The following is a 20061-nucleotide window of genomic DNA, read 5'->3' as shown; positions in this document are numbered from 1 at the left end:
AGCTCCTTCACCCTTCACCGAACCTGCAGATTCGTTTGTGGAGTTGGCCAACATGAAGACTGCCCTCAAAAGGATGGAGCTCCAAATGCGAGCAATCGAAGGTAAGGGAAATGCAGTGCTTAGTGATTGCAGTGTACCCAGTGCAGTGGAGGGGGCGTCTGATCGGCTCTGCAACGCTCCCAGGCCTAGACCGCTTCCAAACTCCCAGGCCCAGAGGAGGAGGAATGTCGAAAGGTTTACGGAGGTTGTGGAGAATCCCCACCGGTCAGGCGTCCCTTCGGCAGGATCTGTAGTATCGTCCCAGACTGCCAGGGATCGCCGTTGCAAAGGCATCCTTAAAGAGTGCTTCTCTTCTTCCGATTCCGCTTCGCCCAGGCGCGGTTGGAGTTCGGCTGAGCAGTCGCGCCCCTTGAAGAGGAGTTGGAAGGCTCCCACTGTGTTGGATTCGAGCCCTGAGCGTTTCCCTGAGAATTCTCCTGTGGACAGGAAGAGAGCCAGGAGAGCCCTGTTTAGCCCAGCGCCTTGTTTAGAGTCTCCTTCGTCTTCCAGACCTCCTTCTCCTCCGTCGGAAACGGATCAAGAGGATTCTACTAAGAAGATTCTCCTTAATCTGCAGGAGCAGATTTCATCGCTGGTAGGAGCCCTTACGAAGGATCCTCCTTGCAGGAAGGACGTTTCCCTGCCTGTCGAGATCCTCGCGTCCTCCGGATATGACTAGCTCCAGGCTCCTCTCTCCGGTTCAACGCTCTCAGCGGGGGTTTTACGATCCTCCCGCTTCTCGCTCGGCTCGGGAACGCTTAGCGACCGAGCGCTCGGCTCCTTCCAACCGCGAGGCGCCAGCCAGATTTGAGGTTCTTTCCAGGCGTGAATCTCCAGCCAGGCGCGAGCCGCTTTCCATCCGCGAATCTCCAGCCAGGCGCGAGCCACCAACAAGGCGCAAACCGCCAGCCAGGCATGAGCCGCTTTCCAGCTGCGAACCGCCAGCCAGGCGCGAGGCGCCAACCAAGAGAGAGGCGTCAAGCAAGCGCGAAGCGCTTTCCTTCCTCGATGTCCCGGTCAGACACAAGGCGCCTTCCAGGCGCGATGTGCTTCCCAGCAGCACTGCTCCTTCCATCCGCGAGGCTTCGTCCAGGCGCGCGGCGCCAGACCGAAGATCTCCATCTTTCGACCGCTCTTCCTTGGACAGAAGCCCCTCTCCTCACAAGCGCAGACCTGCGTCTCCAGTCAGGCGCGCCTCGCCTCGTAGGCGCTCTCCTTCTTGTGACCGCACTTCTTTTGGCAAGTCGGCTTTGCAAGACCTAGATGAGGTTTCGGAGGAGGATTCTCCGAAGGTAGCGGCTTTATCTCACTATAAAACCTTAGTGGCTTTGCTTGTTCAGGAGTTCGGAGACTCTCTCAGCCCAGCCGCTCCTCCCTCGCCTCGATCTTTGTTCTCGAGTACGAGAACGGCTAAGAGCTCCTTCCTGAGAATGCGCCCTACCATCTCGATGAGAAAAGCCCTCCAGTCTGTAGGGGCGTGGTTTAGCTCCAAGGAGGAGGCAGGGAAGACGGTCTTTTCCTGTCCTCCCTCCAAGCTCTCAGGGAGAAGGGGTATCTTCCTTCTTCTGCCGAAGCTGATTTTTCTACCTTGGTAGATTTGTCAAGGAGACATGCTCTTCCCACTGCCAAGACCACATGGGGTATGTCCAAGATGGACCATCTCAAGGGACTCTTCCATGTCTTGGAAGTCTTGAACTTTCTGGACTGGTCCCTTGGGGCATTGGCAAAGAAAACCCTGGACCCGGAGTTTCTTGGTCCTGAAGTCCTCCACAGCGTTCTTTCCTGCATGGACAAAGCTGTCCGAGACGGGTCGGGCGAGTTAGCCTCCCTCTTTGGTGCAGGGGTGCTTAAAAAAGAACTGTATATAGCTCTTTTCTCACGAAATCAGTTTCGCCAGTTCAGAGGGCTTCGTTGCTCTACGCACCTTTCTAGCCAGCTGTTTCCATCTCAGTTAGTGAGGGACATCTCGCACTCATTAACTGAGAAAGCTATGCAAGACCTGTTGGTCCAGTCCGCTAGAAAAGCGAGACCTGCTGCTCCTTCCATAAGGAAAGAGAGTCGTCCTCCGCAAGTGCCCTTTCGAGGAGGTCCTTCTTTTCGATCCTCCACCAAAAGGAAAGGACCCGAAAAGAGAGAGAGGTCCTCTTTCAGGCCCTTCAAGAAAGGGAAATAACAGCCAAGTCCTCCAGACGCCAGTAGGTGCCAGGCTTCTAAAATTCTCAGAAGCCTGGGCTTGGAGAGGGGTGGACAACTGGTCCCTCTTGATTCTAAGCAAGGGATACCTCATCCCCTTCAAAGAAAGACCGCCCTTGACTTCGACTCCAAGGGAGCTTTCGTCGAAGTACAAAGACCCTGTTCTGCGAAGTTCGCTCCTTTTATTAGTGGATCAGATGTTGGAGAAGGAGGCCATCGAAGTAGTACAGGATCCCCACTCTCAAGGCTTCTACAATTGCCTGTTCCTCGTTCCAAAAGCCTCGGGGGGGTGGAGACCTGTCCTGGTCGTAAGCGCATTGAATCGTTTTGTGGAGAAAAGGAAGTTCTCCATGGAGACTGCTTCCTCGGTTCTTGCGGCTCTACGTCCAGGGGATTGGATGGTCTCCCTGGACCTTCAGGATGCATACTTTCATGTTCCTCTGCATCCAGCATCAAGGAAGTATCTCCGATTTATGATCCAGGGGAGGATATTCCAGTTCAGGGCTTTGTGCTTCGGCCTGTCAACAGCCCCGCAAGTTTTCACAGGTTTGATGAAAAACGTAGCCCGATGGCTGCATTTGAAGGGGGTGAGGATCTCTCTATACCTGGACAACTGGCTTATCAGAGCCAAGTCGGAACGGCAGTGTCTGGAGAACCTGTCCACGACGCTGAACTTGACACGATCGCTTGGACTGCTTGTAAACCTCGAGAAGTCCCAGATGATCCCCAGCCAGAACCTTGTCTATCTGGGGATTCAGATGGATTCTCGGGATTTTTGAGTTTTTCCTTCCCGGGAAAGGCTCGATCGAGGATTAGAAAAAGTCTCAGTCTTCATAGGGAAAGAATGAAGCTCCGCGAGGGAATGGCTGAGTCTGCTGGGAACCCTTTCCTCGCTGGAGCAGTTCTTTCCTATAGGGAGGCTCAACTTGAGACCTCTCCAGTTTTACCTCGAGGACATGTGGAATCGGAAGTCAGGAGACCTGTCAGACTCCTTCCCGATCCTTCAAGAGGTAAAAGAACACCTCAGTTGGTGGTTGGCTCCTCTCAAAAGGAACTAAGGTATATCCCTTTTGAAACCGAGCCCGCACCTAGTGTTGTTCTCAGACGCGTCAGAGTCAGGTTGGGGAGCAACACTAGGGGCGAAGGAAGTGTCAGGCACCTGGAAAGGGGAACAGGTGTCCTGACACATCAATGCAAAAGAACTTTCGGCGGTTCATCTAGCCCTCAAGTCTTTCGAATCAGAAGTCAGAGGCATGGTGGTCCAAGTCAGTTCAGATAACACCACGGCTCTGGCGTACATTCGGAAGCAAGGAGGAACACACTCCTTCTCCCTTTACGCAATAGCGAGGGCTCTTCTTGTCTGGACGGAGGAGAGAGGAGTCACTCTCCTTACCAGATTCATACAAGGAGAAAAGAATGTGAGGGCGGACCTGTTGAGCAGGAGGAACCAAGTCCTTCCGACAGAGTGGACCCTCCATCTTGAAGTGTTCCGAAGACTTTGGGCCCTGTGGGGCAGACCACAAGTAGACCTGTTCGCTACTTTCTGCAACAGGAGGATAGAGAACTTTTGCTCCTCGATAGAGGATCCAAGAGTCATAGCAGTCGATGCCCTCCTTCTAAATTGGTCAGGCATCGATGCTTACGCCTTTCCCCCATTCAAACTGGTGGGGGAAGTTACGAGAAAATTCGTGGCCTCGACGGGAACGAGACTCGCCCTAATCGCTCCCTTTTGGCCCGCTCAAGATTGGTTCACAGAGGTACTGGAATGGACGGTGGACTTCCCCAGATCTCTTCCACTAAGGAGAGATCTGCTCAGACAACCCCACTTCGAGAGGTTTCACAAAAACCTCCCCGCTCTCTGCCTGACTGCCTTTCGACTATCAAAAGACTCGTCAGAGCGAGAGGCTTTTCGCGAAGGCTGCTAGCGCGATCGCCAGAGCTCACAGGTCTTCAACCTTACGGGTGTACCAATCGAAGTGGGAAGTCTTTAGACGATGGTGCAGGTCGAAGAAGCTGTCCTCTTCCAATACCTCTGTGACCAACATTGCTGACTTTCTTCTCTTTCTGAGAGAAGAATGTCATCTAGCTGTCTCCACGATAAAAGGATATCGGAGTATGCTCTCCGCTGTCTTTAGAAACAGGGCCTAAAGATAGCGGTAGACAAAGATCTACATGATCTCATCCGGTCCTTCGAGACCACCAAGAAGTCCTCACTTCCATCTAGTTGGAATTTGGACGTTGTGTTGAAATTCCTGACCTCTAGTAAGTTCGAGCCTCCCCATCAGGCTTCGTTTAGGGACCTGACGAGAAAATGTATTTTTCTCATGGCCCTCGCAACTGCTAAGAGGACGAGTGAGCTCCAAGCCCTGGACTCGACAGTTGGGTTTAAAGGAGACTGCGATTTGTTCTTTTAAGCCATTATTCCTGGCAAAGAATGAAAATCCCTCGAAACCCTGGCCTAGGAACTTCGAGGTTAAGGGACTCTCCTCCTTGGTAGGGAAGGAGATAGAAAGGTCTCTTTGCCCAGTAAGAACTCTTAAGTTTTATACATTCAACTTACCTGCCAGATATATACTTAGCTTTAGACTCCGTCGTCCCGACAGAAATTCAAATTTCGCGGCACACGCTACAGGTAGGTCAGGTGATCTACCGTCCTGCCGCTGGGTGGCAGGAATAGGAACCATTCCCGTTTTCTATCAGAATTTTTCGTTGTTGGTACCTCCTGGATGGAATTCTTTTTTTTCATCGCAATTGATCTTCTTGACCGACTTTTGGTGACGTACTTGGATCGTTGTATTGGCATACGCTATCGTGGACCGTTTCTTGAACTTGATTTTGGATTTTTCTAAGAATGTCTAACTCGAGTGTTGTTGTGAGATGTGTGAATGAGGGCTGCAGGGTGAGAATGCCAAAAACTTCGGTAGATCCTCACACTGTATGCAGGCGGTGTAGAAAGTTTGAATGTTCTTTTGTTAACACCTGTAAAGAGTGCTAGAACCTGAGTGCAGAAGAATGGAAGAATCTTGCTTCTTATATGAAGAAGCTAGAAAGGGATAGGCTTAGGAAAGCTTCCAAAAGCCGTAGTAGATCTAGGTCTAACGATCTAGTTTCTAGCTTTCTAGCTTCTCCACATCATGCATTAATTAATCCTTCTCCCTCTATTTCTGCTCCTTCACCCATCTTAAATCCTACAGATTCAGCATCGGAAATTGCGGATCTGAGGGCTACCCTTCATAGAATGCAGGTCAAAATGGCGGCATTAGAAGGTAAGAGTGCTGGTGATATAACAGTGGACAGTGATGTGAGTGTCCCCAGTGTGGTGGAGGGGGCGTCTGATCGGCTCTACAACGCTCCCAGGTCTAGACCTCTTCCAAGCTCCCTGGCCCAGAGGAGAAGGAATGTCGAAAGCCGTACGGAGGTTGTAGAGGTTCCCCACCGGTCAGGCGTCCCTTTGGCAGGTGCTGTTACGCCTCAGACTGCCAGGGATCGCTAAAGGAAAAGCATCCTTCGCGAGTGTTTTTCGTCGTCAGAGTCGCCTTCACCTAGAAGAGGGTGGAAAGACACGAATCTTTCTCGCCCCTTGAAGAGGAGCTGGAAAGCTACGGCTCTTGACTCAAGTCCAGAACACTTTCCAGAAGAGGCTTCTTCAGTAAAAAAGAGAACCTTTTTGACTCCAAGTGCTGTAAGGGAATCTCAGACACCTTCCAGATCTCCCTCCCCTCGTTCCGACACGGACAGGGATGCGACTACTGCTCAGATCCTACAAAAAGTGCAGGAACAGATCTCCTCATTGGTTGGAGTTCTTTCCAAGAAACCTCCTCGTAGGAAGGATGACTATCTTCCTATCAAGAGGTCCGCTGCGCTCTTAGAGGTTCCTCCCTCTAGACGAGAGGTTCCAGAGTTCCGATCTTCCTCTCCACACTCATACAGGAAGAGTGGAATTGTTCCCGAGCTTCCTTGGATTGTTCCGCCTTCTCCCAAGCAACGAGCTCCAATAGATGAGTGGTTTTCTTCAGACCCGGAAGAACCATCTTGGCGAGAAGCACCAGGTAGGACGGAAGCCCTTTCCAGGCAGGAAGAACTTTCTGGGAGAGAGTAGAGTAGAGACAAGTTTTCTGGGCAAGGCGCCTTCAAAACGGACTCAAATGTCCAAGAACGAAGAGCCTTCTAATCAAGTGGAACAGAAGGACCTTTCCATGGATTTTCCCGAGCAAGAGGCACCTTCCAAAAGTGAGGAGCCTATTAGGCGCTCGGAACTGTTCAGACGCACGGAACCTTCCACAATAACAGAACGTTCCAGGCGCGAGTTTCCTTACAAGCGCTCGGAACATTCCGGACGTTCCGAACTCTCCAGACACGCTGAAGAACTTTCCAAGAAGGAATCTTTTTCCAAGCGCGCGGAACTATCCAGGCGCATGGAACCTTCCGCACAAGCAGAATCTTTCATACGCGCGGAATCTTCCAAACGCGCGGATCCTTCCAGACACGGATCGCCTTCCAGGAGAGTGGAACATTCCGAACGTTCCAAACTTTCCAGGCGCGAGGAACCTTCTGGACATGAATCGCCTTCCAAGCAGGAATCTTGTTCCAAGCGCGCAGTGTTTTTCGTCGGATCCTTCCAAACAAGCGGGAACTTCAAGGCGCAGATCGCCTTTAAGACGCTCGGAACTTTCCAAGCGGGAATCTTCTTCCGGAAAAGCGGAACGTTCCAAACGTACGGAACTTTCCAGACGCGCGGAACTTCCCGCACAAGAGGAACTCTCCAAGCGCGAAGAACTTTCCACCAAAGCGGAACGTTCCAGACATGCGGAACCTTCCAGGCTAGAATCGCCTTCCAAGAGTTCTCCTAGGAAGCGATCTTCCTCTTTGGGACTTCAGAAGGAAAGATCTGTTGTATCATGTAAGACAGTAGAAAGGACTTCTAACTCTCTTCCAAAAGAACGTAGAGAGTCCTTTTCCGCCAGTCCTTCACCGAATAGAGGCTCTCCTATTTCAAGACATACAGGGGATTTGTCCGTTTCAAGGGATCGTTCTCCTTCAGCTGGTCTCGAGCTAGAGGATATCTCGGAAGACGAAGCTCCAGCTAATGAAGGACTGTCGAATTATAAGACTTTATCCGCACTTCTGCTCCAGGAATACGGAGAGTCACTTCGCCCTGCCGCACCTCCTTCTCCTCAGTCGCTCTATTCGAGCAATAAGCCATGTAAGTCCTCTTCCTTCTTGAAAATGAAACCGGCCATTTCAATGAAGAAGGCGCTACAGTCTCTCGGTTCTTGGATGAACTCCAAGAAAGAATTAGGAAAGACTGTCTTCTGTATGCCTGCCAAACTGGCAGGTAGAAGAGGCATTTGGTATGAAACAGGAGAGAATATGGGTCTGTCTCTTCCTGCTTCTGCGGAGTCGGATTTCTCGAGTCTGGTAGACTCTTCCAGGAGACACGCCTTATCCTCTACACGGTCCACTTGGAGCATGTGTGAGTTGGACCACCTCCTCAAGGGACTCTTCCACGTGTTGGAAGTATTTAACTTCTTGGACTGGTCCCTTGGGGTAATATCTAAGAAGTCGCAAGAATCGGAAAGTCTCAGCCCAGAAGTGCTGCATAGCATTCTGGCCTGCATTGATAAGGCGGTCCAAGATGGTTCTGGAGAAGTATCTTCCCTCTTTGGAGCAGGGATACTAAAAAAAGAGAGCAATTTTTGGTTCATTTCTGACCAAGGCTGTTTCTCCTTCTCAGAGAACTGCTTTGCTATTCGCTCCATTATCAGAACATCTGTTCCCTTCTCAGTTGGTGAAGGAAATATCCCACTCACTTACTGAAAAGGCAACACAGGACCTTCTAGTCCAAACGGCAAAGAAGAACAGAACGGTTACGACGGCTACTAAGAAAGTCCCTCGGCCGTTTCAACAGCCCTTTCGTGGAGGTCCTAAGTCACGACCCGCCTTCAAAAGGAAGACTTCCGAAAAGCGAGGAAGATCAGCCTTCCGTCCCTTTAAGAAGGGAAAATGACCTGCAGAACTTCCAAACACTAGTGGGTGCCAGGCTACTGGAATACGCGGAAGCCTGGGCACTGAGAGGAGCCAACCCTTGGTCGATGTTGGTTCTGAGGAAGGGATATCGCATCCCTTTCAGGGACAGACCTCCCCTGACTTCAACTCCTCGAGAACTGTCCGCTCGTTACCAAGACCCTTTGCTGAGGAACACGCTCCTTCAGATGGTAGAGGAAATGTGGAACAAAGGGGCCACCGAGTTGGTGCAAAACCCACACTCTCCGGGATTTTACAACCGCCTTTTTCTAGTCCCGAAGGCTTCCGGAGGGTGGAGACCGGTTTTAGATGTAAGTGCTCTAAACCGATTTGTAGAAAAGGAGAAGTTCCGCATGGAGACTTCTGTATCGGTGATGTCAGCCCTACGTCCAGGAGATTGGATGGTCTCCCTGGACTTACAAGACGCCTACTTCCATGTTCCCATTCATGCCTCATCAAAGAAGGTCTTTACGAACCTCATGAAAAATGTAGCGAAGTGGCTTCATTTAAAGGGAATAAAAATCTCCCTTTATTTAGACGACTGGCTAATCAGGGCCAGTTCGGAGAAACAGTGTTTGGAGGACCTAAAATCGACCTTAGACATGATTCAATCTCTAGGATTACTCGTGAACCTCGAGAAGTCTCAGATGATCCCCAGCCAGAACCTGGTTTATCTGGGGATTCAGATGGATTCTCGGGGTTTTCGAGTTTTTCCTTCGCAGGAAAGACTCATACGAGGCTTTATGAAAGTCTCAAACTTCTTAGGGAGAGAACAAAGTTCAGCGAGGGAATGGTTGAGCCTTCTAGGGACTCTTTCCTTGCTGGAACAGTTCTTCTCCCAAGGGAGACTTCATATTCGCCCCCTGCAATTCTTCTTAAAGAAAGTATGGAACTGGAAGACAGGACAACTTTCGGACTCGTTCCAGATACCTCTCGAAGTAAAGAATCACTTGAGATGGTGGTTAGCCCTTCTCAAAAAGAACGAGGGAGTGTCCTTATCCGTACCGAACCCAAACCAAGTGTTGTATTCAGACACTTCGGAAACAGGATGGGGTGCGATGCTAGGAACAAGAGAAGTGTCAGGCACCTGGACGAACGAGCAGGTGTCATGGCACATCAACTGCAAAGAATTGATAGCCATACACCTTGCCCTCAAGTGCTTCGAGTCAGTAGTCAGAGACGGGGTGGTCCAGGTCAACTCGGACAACACCACCGCTCTGGCCTATATCCGAAAGCAGGGAGGGACTCATTCGTTCTCCCTATTCGAACTGACAAGGGATCTCTTGGTATGGGCAAAGGAGAGAAACATCATCCTCCTAACGAGATTTGTCCAAGGAGAAAGGAACGTGAGAGCAGACAGACTGAGCAGGAGGAACCAGGTCCTTCCCACAGAGTGGACTCTCCACTCAGAAATCTGTCAAAGTCTTTGGGCTCAATGGGGGAGGCCTCACATAGACCTGTTTGCCACGTTCCTCTCCAAACGGATAGACATCTTCTGCTTGTCTGTAGAGGATCCGAGAGCATTCGCGGTCGACGCCCTTCTACTAGATTGGTCGGGCCTCGACCTATACGCCTTTCCCCCATTCAAGATTCTGGGCGAAGTAATCAGAAAGTTCGTGGCCTCAACGGGGATGCGGATGACTCTAATAGCCCCATATTGGCCAGCTCAAGATTGGTTCACAGAGGTGTTGGAGTGGACGGTGGACTTCCCCAGATCTCTTTCAGACAGAGCAGATCTCAGACAGCCCCACTTCGAAAGGTATCATCAAAACCTCCCCGCTCTCGCTCTGACTGCCTTTCGACTATCGAAAGACTCGTCAGAGCGAGAGGCTTTTCTCAAGAAGCGGCTAAGGCTATCGCTAGAGCCCATAGACCTTCAACTATACGAGTCTATCAATCGAAGTGGGAAGTCTTTAGGAGATATTGTAAATCGAAGAAGCTGTCCTCCTCCAATACCTCTGTGACCAACATTGCAGATTTCCTTCTTTTCCTGAGGGAGGAATCGCATCTTTCCGTATCCACTATAAAGGGATACAGGAGTATGCTTTCAGCTGTTTTCAGGAACAGAGGCCTGGAAATAGCTGACAATAAAGATCTTCATGATGTGATCCGGTCTTTCGAGACTTCAAAGATCAATACTCCTAGAACCCCGAGCTGGAATCTGGACATAGTCCTAAAATTCCTAACCTCGAAGAGGTTCGAACCTCCACACCTTGCCTCCTTCAGAGATATTACAAGAAAATGTTTATTCCTGTTGTCTCTCGCTACAGCCAAAAGAACGAGCGAGATACACGCTCTTGATTCTAGAGTTGGTTTTAAAGGAGATGCTGCCATTTGTTCGTTCCAGACTTTATTTCTGGCGAAAAATGAAAATCCTTCAAAGCCCTGGCCAAGGAGCTTTGAAGTAAAGGGCCTGTCAAAGCCTTCTTTGTAAGAAGTGTAATTACTGAGGCTCACAATAATTGCCCAGATGACTCCTTCAAACTTCTTAGAGTTAAAACTCATGAAGTTCGAGCAGTTGCTACGTCTCTAGCCTTTCAAAGGAATATGTCGCTGAAGAATATTCTCGAAGCGACATATTGGAGATGCAATTCAGTTTTTGCATCTCATTACCTGAAGGATGTCAGGGTGACTTATGAGAAATGCTTCTCTCTCGGTCCGTTTGTGTCAGCGGATACGGTGCTGGGACTTGGAGCAAAGACTGATCCTTAATTATGTGTATGTACGTAAACCCTATAGTTAGAGATGTTCTTGGTTTTCGACTGTCAAAGGCACTAGATGTCGCACAGGCGGCCGTTGCTTTTTGTCAGAAGGAACTGAGGAATATCCGACAAATAAGGGTGTACAAAATTTTTTTTTTTTTTGTACTTGTGTGTGTGCGTATATTGTGGTGTTGAGTTTTTGGGTTGTTGTCAGGAGTTGGGGATACTCCTTTCAATCCTTAGAACTAACACAGGTGTTAGGATCAGGTGGTCGAGATGTATGTTTTTGCTCCTCGTATATGCTTTTAAAGCAGGTGTATTGTCATATTAGTGGATTAGCACCCTTTGACAAAGGCCTTTTAGGCTCTGCCGAGTAAGTGGATAAGACCCCATTGGCAGACCAACAAGATCTCTTAGCCATAGATCACTATCTCGCTGAGGCTCTCGAAGCGAAGCAGACTCCTGGGCAGTAGCCACGAAGTCTTCCGCTTATTCAGGTAGGAACCAAGGTTTATCTGTACCTACAACATATGTTGTTTACCTGTCTATTTCAGTATATAGCTGTCTCTTACCCGCCACCGAGGGTGCCAATCAGCTAAGTATATATCTGGCAGGTAAGTTGAATGTATAAAAATATTGTTATGATACAATAAAGTTTTATACATACTTACCTGCAGATATATACGATTAATGGCCCACCCAGCCTCCCCGCAGGAGACAGGTGGTAGAGAGAAAAAATTCTGATAGAAAACGGGAATGGTTCCTATTCCTGCCACCCAGCGGCAGGACAGTAGATCACCTGACCTACCTGTAGCGTGTGCCGCGAAATTTGAATTTCTGTCGGGACAACGGAGTCTAAAGCTAAGTATATATCTGCAGGTAAGTATGTATAAAACTTTATTGTATCATAACAATATCATTTTTATTTACAAAGATAAAAGCAACTTAAGGGTAACCTAGAGAGTCTCTGATGTGCGGTGAGAGACCCGTGAAGACCCATGTCAAAGAACGCCCTTGCTTTCTTTTTGAGAAGTGTCATCTCTGAAGCGCATGAGACGTGCGATGACGACTCCTTACGGCAACTTCGTGTAAAAGCGCATGAGGTAAGAGCCATTGCGACTTCTTTATCGTTCCATAGAAATATGTCTATGAAGGATATTCTCGCTGCCACGTACTGGAAATGCAACTCTGTGTTTGCATCACTACCTGAAGGATGTAAGAGTCACTTACGAGAAATGCTTCTCTCTGGGGCCGTACGTATCTGCGGATTCGGTGCTGGGACAGGGAGCTGATGCTAATCCTTAATAGTTTAGTTAGTTTTAATATATGGTGTTGTGTTTTTTATGGTTGTTTGGAAGAATGTTTGGGGTAACTTCTTTCAATCTTAGTGCTAACCTGGATTATAGGTTCAGGTGGTCGGGATTAGTGTGTTGCTCCTTGATTTTACCAGAGGCAGGAGGTTTTGTCATAAAGTGGAATAGCACCCATTGACAAAGATCCTCAAAGTTCTGTCGTGTAAGTGGATAAGACTCCATTGGCAGATCCCCGAGAACTCTCAGCATAGGTCAATACCTCACTGAGGCTCTTGAGGCGAAGCAGGCTCTTAGACAGTAGCCATGAAGTCTTCTGCCTAACCAGGTAAGAACCAAGGTTTTTAACCTACAACATATGTTGTTTTCCTGTTGTTTTTCAGTAGTTAGCTGTCTCTTACCCTCCACCAAGGGTGCCAATCAGCTATGTATATATCTGACAGGGAAGTTGAATGTACAAAAATGATTGTTATGATACAATAAAGTTTTGTACATACTTACCTGGCAGATATATACAATTAAATGGCCTGCCCAGCCTTCCGTCAGGAGACAGGTGGAAGAGAAAATCTTATTAGAAAACGGGAATGGTTCCTAGTCCTGCCACCCAGCAGCAGGGCGGTAGATCACCTGACCTACCTGTAGCGTGTGCCGCGAAATTTGAATTTCTGTCGGTAAGTATATACAAAACTTTATTGTATCATAACAATATCATATTTAATAATAGAAATAATGCTAATCCTGATATTGGAATTTTACTTGGATCTCAAGAACCTGAGACTTATAATAAATACCTTTCTGTTGACCTAGACAAAAGCATAAAAGAACTGAATATATTTGATGTCCATAGCATAGAGATATTGTAAAATGCATATGCAGAGAACCAAAGATAGCCTCTCAAGGTGAAGGAAGCTTGCTTGTAGAAGTTTCATCACCAGATGAAAGTAGAAAATTACTGTCTATTAGTGCTGTAGAAGGAAGCACAGCAAAATGCACTCCTCACAAAACAATGAATCAGTCTAAAGGAGTAGTGTATAGTACTGAACTCCTACATTATACTGAGGAGACACTCCGAAAAGAATTTGCTGATCAAAAGGTGGTTGATGTGAGACGAATCAAGAAAAAAGTTTTGGGAATATTACATCCAACACCTACTTTGATACTCACCTTTGATTGTTTGAGACTCCCTAAATTTCTGAAAGCTGCATGGCTTCACCTGCCAGTTAGACAGTATATTCCCGCTCCCAGAAGATGTTTCCATTGCCAAATGTTTGGCCATTTGATAATAACATGCAGGAAAAAAGAAAGGAATGAACCAGCCATATGCTTTAACTGTGGCAGAAAAGAGCATGGGAATTGTGAACTTACTCCATGCTGCCCTAATTGTGGGGGAGACCATAATGCAGCACATAAATCATGTATCAAGTATCTCATTGAAAAAGAAACACTTTGTATCAAGACTCAAGTGCATTACCTTTAAAGAAGCAAGACAAAAGACTGCAGAAATTCAACACCCAGAAGTCATTTGTAGATGCAGTAAAAGGAAATGAGGAAAGACAAAAGAAATTGAATCTCAAAAAGTGTAATGAAGATAAAGAAGAAAAAATGGATGCTGGGACAATTGTCAACAAGAGGACTTTAAGTGAAGAGTCTTTAACAATGCCTGAATCAAAAGTCAAGCACCTTGAGAAAGATACATCCGCAGAAAAAGTTGAGTCAAAACAAAAAATGAGTAAACCTTCACCATCCTGTGGTGCAGCTGACCCTCATAGAACATCTGAATTAATGGAAAATAATGAGTCATATCCCACTATCTTATCATACAACACAGCAGCAACAAATGTAGAACATAAGGCAAACAAAATGTTTAACTCAGATCAGCTTGGTTTAGACAATAAAATTAGACTAGCTGAAAATGATAGACCAGATACTGCAAGGGTCGAAGATAATACTAAAGATACTGCTGTTTCAAATACCATCATAAGTGATCACTTGGTACATTCAAATGACCTTCTAAGTACTCCTTCGACATCTGGAACTGTAAAGTTTGTCACAAAATTCAGATGTCATCTTCGAAGAAAAAACATGACAAAACGATCTTGGACAGGGGATCATCCTCTAGAAAATAGGTACTTTCTCTGCTATATTACAATGGAATTGCCAGGGACTTCGCGCCAAATATGAAGAGCTATTATGTTTGATTAATACTTATAACCCAGTATACTTAGCACTACAAGAGACTATGCTAAGCAACAGCAAAATGCTTACTCCTAAAGAGTTTTGCATTCTACTCCCAATTCCCTATACAGGGAAATTCGGGTGGAAGTGCTCTTCTTGTAAGACTAGATATTGCTCACTCAAAAACACAGTTGCAAACTCAAATTACAAGCTGTAGCTGTCAAAATTCACTTTAAAAAGACATACACAATTTGGTCATTGTATCTCCCTCCTAATAACCCAATACTTGAACGATAGTTAACACACTTATATGAACAGCTACCCCGACCATTTCTTATATTGGGAGACTTTAATGGTCGACATGAATTTTGGGGTGACATTTTAACAAATCAAAGAGGAAACCTTATCTTATCATCAATAGAAAATTCAGATGACCCTTTTGAATACTGAAAAACCCACCCGTTTTCACATTCAGACTGGTACATTTTCATGTATTGACTTATCTATCACCAGTTCTGATACATTCATTGACTTCAACTGGGAGGTGTTGGAAGATCTATACGGTAGTGATCATTTTCCAATTGTCATCAGAACTGAGAAATATGAGCCAGTATACGGAATGCCTAGGTGGTGTACCAATAAAGCAAATTGGCCCCTTTTCCAGGAACTCGGTTATACTGAACTAGATGCAAAAGATATGCCAACAATAGGAGAAGCAGTGTTCTATTTAACAATGATTTTTATGTTTGCAGCAGAAAAGGCAATCCCAAAAACCAGTGGAAAATTGAATCGGAAGCCTGTTCCATGGTGGAATGTTCAATGCAAAATAAGACATAAAGCCATGAGAGCAGCTTTTACTAGGTACAGAAGACATCGCTGTGAATGCTACTTGATCTCCTTTAAAAAGGCTCGAGCCAAATTCAGATGGCAAATAAAACATGAGAGACGAGAATCATAGGCACTTTTTATATCAACAATTACCTGGAAAACACCCATGACCAAGATCTGGACAGTTATTAAGAAAATAGCAGGAAAGTACAATCCAAGTCCCGTCCCTGTTTTAAAAGTCAATGGTGACTTTATAGCAGACTCAAAGGCTGTAAGCAATGTTTTTGCAGAAAATTTTGCAATGATATCAAGTAGGGATGAAAATTCTCCATTCTATAGGGAGAGGGTGTTAGCAGAGTCTGAAACACTTGATTTTACCTCTTTTAAATCTGAATCATATAATATGCCTTTTACCATGGAGGAATTTTTATTTGCTCTTAGTAACAGTAAAAACACTGCACCTGGACCTGATGAAATTTTATATGAAATGATCAAGAATACTTCAAAGGAAACTAAATTGTTTATTTTAAGTATTATTAAAAGAATTTTTAAGGAGAGTGGTTACCCTAGTGTTTGGGAAATAGCGACAGTTTTATCCTTTGTCAAGCCAGGGAAAGATTCATCTGTCCCTACAAGCTATAGACCAATAGCTTTAAGATCCTGTTTTTGTAAACTTATGGAAAAAATGGTAAATATTAGGTTGGTATGGTTTTTAGAATCAAAGAAGATTATATCATCATCTCAGTGTGGCTTTCGTCGTATGCATTCTTGCTCAGATGTATTGATACGTTTGGAGAATGCAATTTGTCAGGCATTTGCTTCCAAGCAGCATTATGTGGCAGTTTTCTTTTACCTAGAAAGGGCTTATGATACTACCTGGAGGCATGGAATTATGAAAGTCTTGCATGAAATTGGTCTGCGTGGAGAACTACCACTTTTTATTAAAGTCTTTTTAAAAAACCGTTATTTTAAAGTCAGAGTAGGTAGTACTCTGTCTAATTTGAAAGAACAAGAGGAAGGAGTACCACAGGGAAGTGTGTTAAGTGTCACTCTGTTTGCCTGAGCCATAAATGGGATAGCCTCAAAAATTCCAAAAGATGTAATGTCAACTATGTTCGTTGATGATTTATCTATTTCGTGTGCTGCATCTAAAATATCTGTTGCAGAGCGAAAACTTCAGTTGGTAATAAATAAAGTTAACAGATGGGCAGCTGAGCATGGTTTTAAATTTTTCTCTGCCAAAACAGTTGTTATTCATTTTTGCCGTATCAGAGGGGTTCATCCAGACCCAGATCTGTTTTTAAATGGACAGAGACTCACATGTGTACAGGAAACAAAGTTTTTAGGCCTCATCTTTGATAGCAGGTTAACATGGGAAGCTCATCTCAGGAGCCTCAAAGTCAAATGCATGAAGGCCTTAGATGTTTTAAAAGTCTTAGGTCATACAAATTGGGGGGGCTGATAGAAAGCACTTGTTACATGTTTATAAAGCAATAGTTGCTTCAAAATTTTCATATGGGTCAGAAATCTACTCATCAGCAACTACAAGGAGATTAGATACTTTGAAAGCAGTTCACCATGGAGGAATTAGAATTGCAACAATATCTAGTTTATTAGTGGCTGCAGGTGAACTGCCCCTAGATTTGATAAGAAAATTTGCCCTGTTAAAATATTGGTACCGCATACAGAGAACTCCCGAGTCCTTAGCCTACAATACTGTTTTTAAAGGCAATTTTTGTATTTATGAAAAATATGCTTCATATCCAAAGCCTTTTGGATACAGGGTAAAATGTGCATTAGAGGAGCTCAATGTAATAAAAGGAAAAGTAATTCCAGCAAACTTTTCAAGATTCCCTCCATGGAAGTTGCCCTCTGTGAAATATTGTAAATGGTTTTCTGGTTGCAAGGCAGACTGTTCAGATGATATTCTTAAACAGAAATTCCTTTGCCATGCTGAAAAACATGATAACTCAAGGCAATTCTTTACCGATGGATCCAAATCCAGTGCTGCTGAACTTTTTGTCATTTTAACAGCACTAAAGAAAATTGTAACTTTAGAAGGAGATAATTTAACCATTTTTAGTGATTCCAAGAGTGCCTTGGAAGCTTTGGCATCTTTTAATCCAGTACACCCTGTGGTACTGGAAATAACAAGAGTGGTTGTTTTTATTAAAACAAAAACAGAAGGCAGTTAACTTCTGCTGGGTTCCTTCACATGTTGGTATTGTTGGAAATGAACGAGCTGATGAATTGGCTTGGCTAAGTTAGGTTCATCAAAAAAACCAAGAAGTATAGCAATTCCTTGCTCAGACTACATTCCTGAAATTAAAAAGACAGTAGAATCAGTTTGGCAATTCTATTGGACAATTGAGAGTAATAATAAAATGAGAGAACTCACTGATGTAATCAACCCCTGGCTTTATATGTTAGAAGACTGTCGGAAAGAGACTGCATTATGTAGGTTACGGATCGGCCACACATGGATTACTCGGTGTTAAATGAACAATGACCCTGAACCATTTTGTGAGGATTGTCTTGTTCCCCTCACAGTAAAACATTTAATAGTAGAATGTCCCAGCTTAATATCAGCAAGGAACCGTTATTTTAACGTAGTTGGAAGAATGGATCTTAAACTGGATGCCATTATAGGCAGAGATTTTAATGAGGATACCCTTTTTAGTTACCTTCAAGAAGCAGGTCTTCTTGAAAAAATTTAGGTTAGTTTGGTCAAGATGTTTGAGTTTGTGTATGTGTTAGTGTGTCTGTGTATATCATTTACTTTCAAGTCTTTTTACTTTATAAAATTTTTATGCACATAAAGTTGACCTCCAATTGATATATTTATTACCATATATAAACTTTTAGTACTTTAAATATCTATTTATTTTGACAGAAGTCTGTAGAATTTGGAGTATGCAGGGTGCCTGTGTTGCTTGTACTTTTGTTTACAGTTGATCTGAAGTAGGTGTGTAGGTTGGATGGGTATTTCGTGTGTTTTTGGGTTCTCTGTAGTTCTCTGACAGATTTTATACAAACGTATTTATAGCATTTTAATTGATTTTTTCCTTTGCAATTCCTTTTAGTGATACGGCGTCAATAACCTCCTCTTTGCGACGCCGGTAAGAATTAACAAATCAATCAATCAACCACACTGAGAACATCCAGAGAAAGAAAAATGTAAAAAGGGAAAAATGAATAAAATTGGGCAAACTAAACTGGCTTTAAAACAGAAAGTAATCACGTCCTATCTTAAAGGCGGTAGGAAAGTAACTGTCGGGTCACAGGACGCCAAGGGCATTCTGGGTACTACATACCCCGTGACCTGGTATAGATGCCAATAGTCCCTGGATCTCACAAGTTTATTATTAATTCTACCGGTTTCAAGCTCGGCGCTAGTATTATCTAATGTTAAGACCGAAGGTATGTTAGTTATGAAAAATACAAATTGGTTAAAGATTTGTCATATTTTGAACATACGTTTATATTGCTCCAGTGATGTTATTTTTAGATCTGATTTTGTTCTTAATAGCTTTTGGTTCATATTTTTCTTTTGCATTTAATGCACATTGATGGTTTGTACATTACCCACTTAGAGCTGCTACTATATATAATTGCTTGACTGTTTTGTTTAGCTCCTTTTTGAAGAAAATTTAGTTTAAAAGAATGTTGACAATAACAATTTGATTTTAACCTGCTTACTTTTTGTTGGGGGAGGGAAGGCTTCCCAATGCAGAGAATGCTTTCTTTCTTGCTGTAACTTGTGACAGACTCTTTGGGTACACTGTTTTAAAAGAGTGAATGTTGAGGTCCTGAACATGGAAAATGCAGACATGTTTGCTTTTTGAAAGAAGAAAAAATTCCATATTCTTTGGATATGCCATGTTAGAAGAATGACAGAAAAAAAAGTACTATGTAGAAATGCAGACTTTAAAAAATGCTAAGGACCAGTCTAAGAAGATAGCTCAGAGAGATGGCGCTAAAGCATTTTAGAGAGCACACGTTGCTCACACACCTTGAGCAGTAGTGTTTGGTGAAGTCATAGTGTATCAAAAAAAACTTTGTCCTGTTGTTTCTCCATAATAAACTTGCTTAAAACTGACTACTTTCAGATGCAGTAACAAAGAATTTCCTAATGAATTCATTGGACCCAATTTTTGGTTTTCCTGGACTTGTAAGATTTTCTTGGTCTACAGCTGAAAAAATTTTGGAGGAAAAATGCATTCCAGTTATGTGGTAAGCTTTACTGTCTTTTCAAGTATGAAGATGAAATGCACTATTTTAAGTAGGTTATAATGAGTTCTGTGGGTTTGGATGATTATGTTTTCTGAGTTACATTATTATTATTTGGCATGTCAGCTGGTGAGTTAAAATTCTTAGCCGTATAGAGCTTCCTTTGAGGATTTGTTAATAATAAACACTAGCTTGTTGCATCACAGTCCCATTATTCATATTTTGTCCACATCTGTCTCAAGTTATTTGTGTCCAAAGCGGAATTCCCTAAGTTGCTTGAGCAATGTTGCCATTTTTGTTATATAGTTCTGGAAACAGCTGTTGAAGCTTGGTAACACCTGCCATCACTAAGTGCTTTTTCTTTAGCGGCCATCTAGTAAAGGCGTCTTGCTGCACTCCTGCTGATATAAGTTTAACTACTCCTCCAGAGGAGAGCAATACATTGGCTGGAGCATGCAAAGTACCAGTGCTTTTCCTCTTAATCCTCCTCCTACTTGACCTCTCTTCCTTGCTCAGCTTTTACACCTGGGCTGCTCCCAAAGCGTTGTGTGTGTGCCACA

At 44.6% G+C, this 20061-nt stretch overlaps 1 protein-coding gene across 1 annotated transcript in view; it reads left to right on the top strand.

Moving 5' to 3' along the window:
- The window catches only part of LOC135223784 (ribonuclease H2 subunit A-like), a 134298-nt gene that overhangs the window by 76359 nt on the left and 37878 nt on the right, over positions 1–20061 (top strand). Inside the window, exon 6 of the mRNA XM_064262620.1 lies at positions 19381–19504. Within this exon, the coding sequence (XP_064118690.1) occupies positions 19381–19504 (124 nt within the window). The remainder of the gene's footprint in view (positions 1–19380; positions 19505–20061) is intronic.

The sequence above is a fragment of the Macrobrachium nipponense genome, chromosome 11 (assembly GCF_015104395.2).
Source record: "Macrobrachium nipponense isolate FS-2020 chromosome 11, ASM1510439v2, whole genome shotgun sequence".
Classification (NCBI taxonomy): Eukaryota; Metazoa; Arthropoda; class Malacostraca; order Decapoda; family Palaemonidae; genus Macrobrachium; species Macrobrachium nipponense.
The sequence above is the reverse complement of the archived record's forward strand: the minus strand, read 5'-3'. Positions and strand labels throughout refer to the sequence as shown.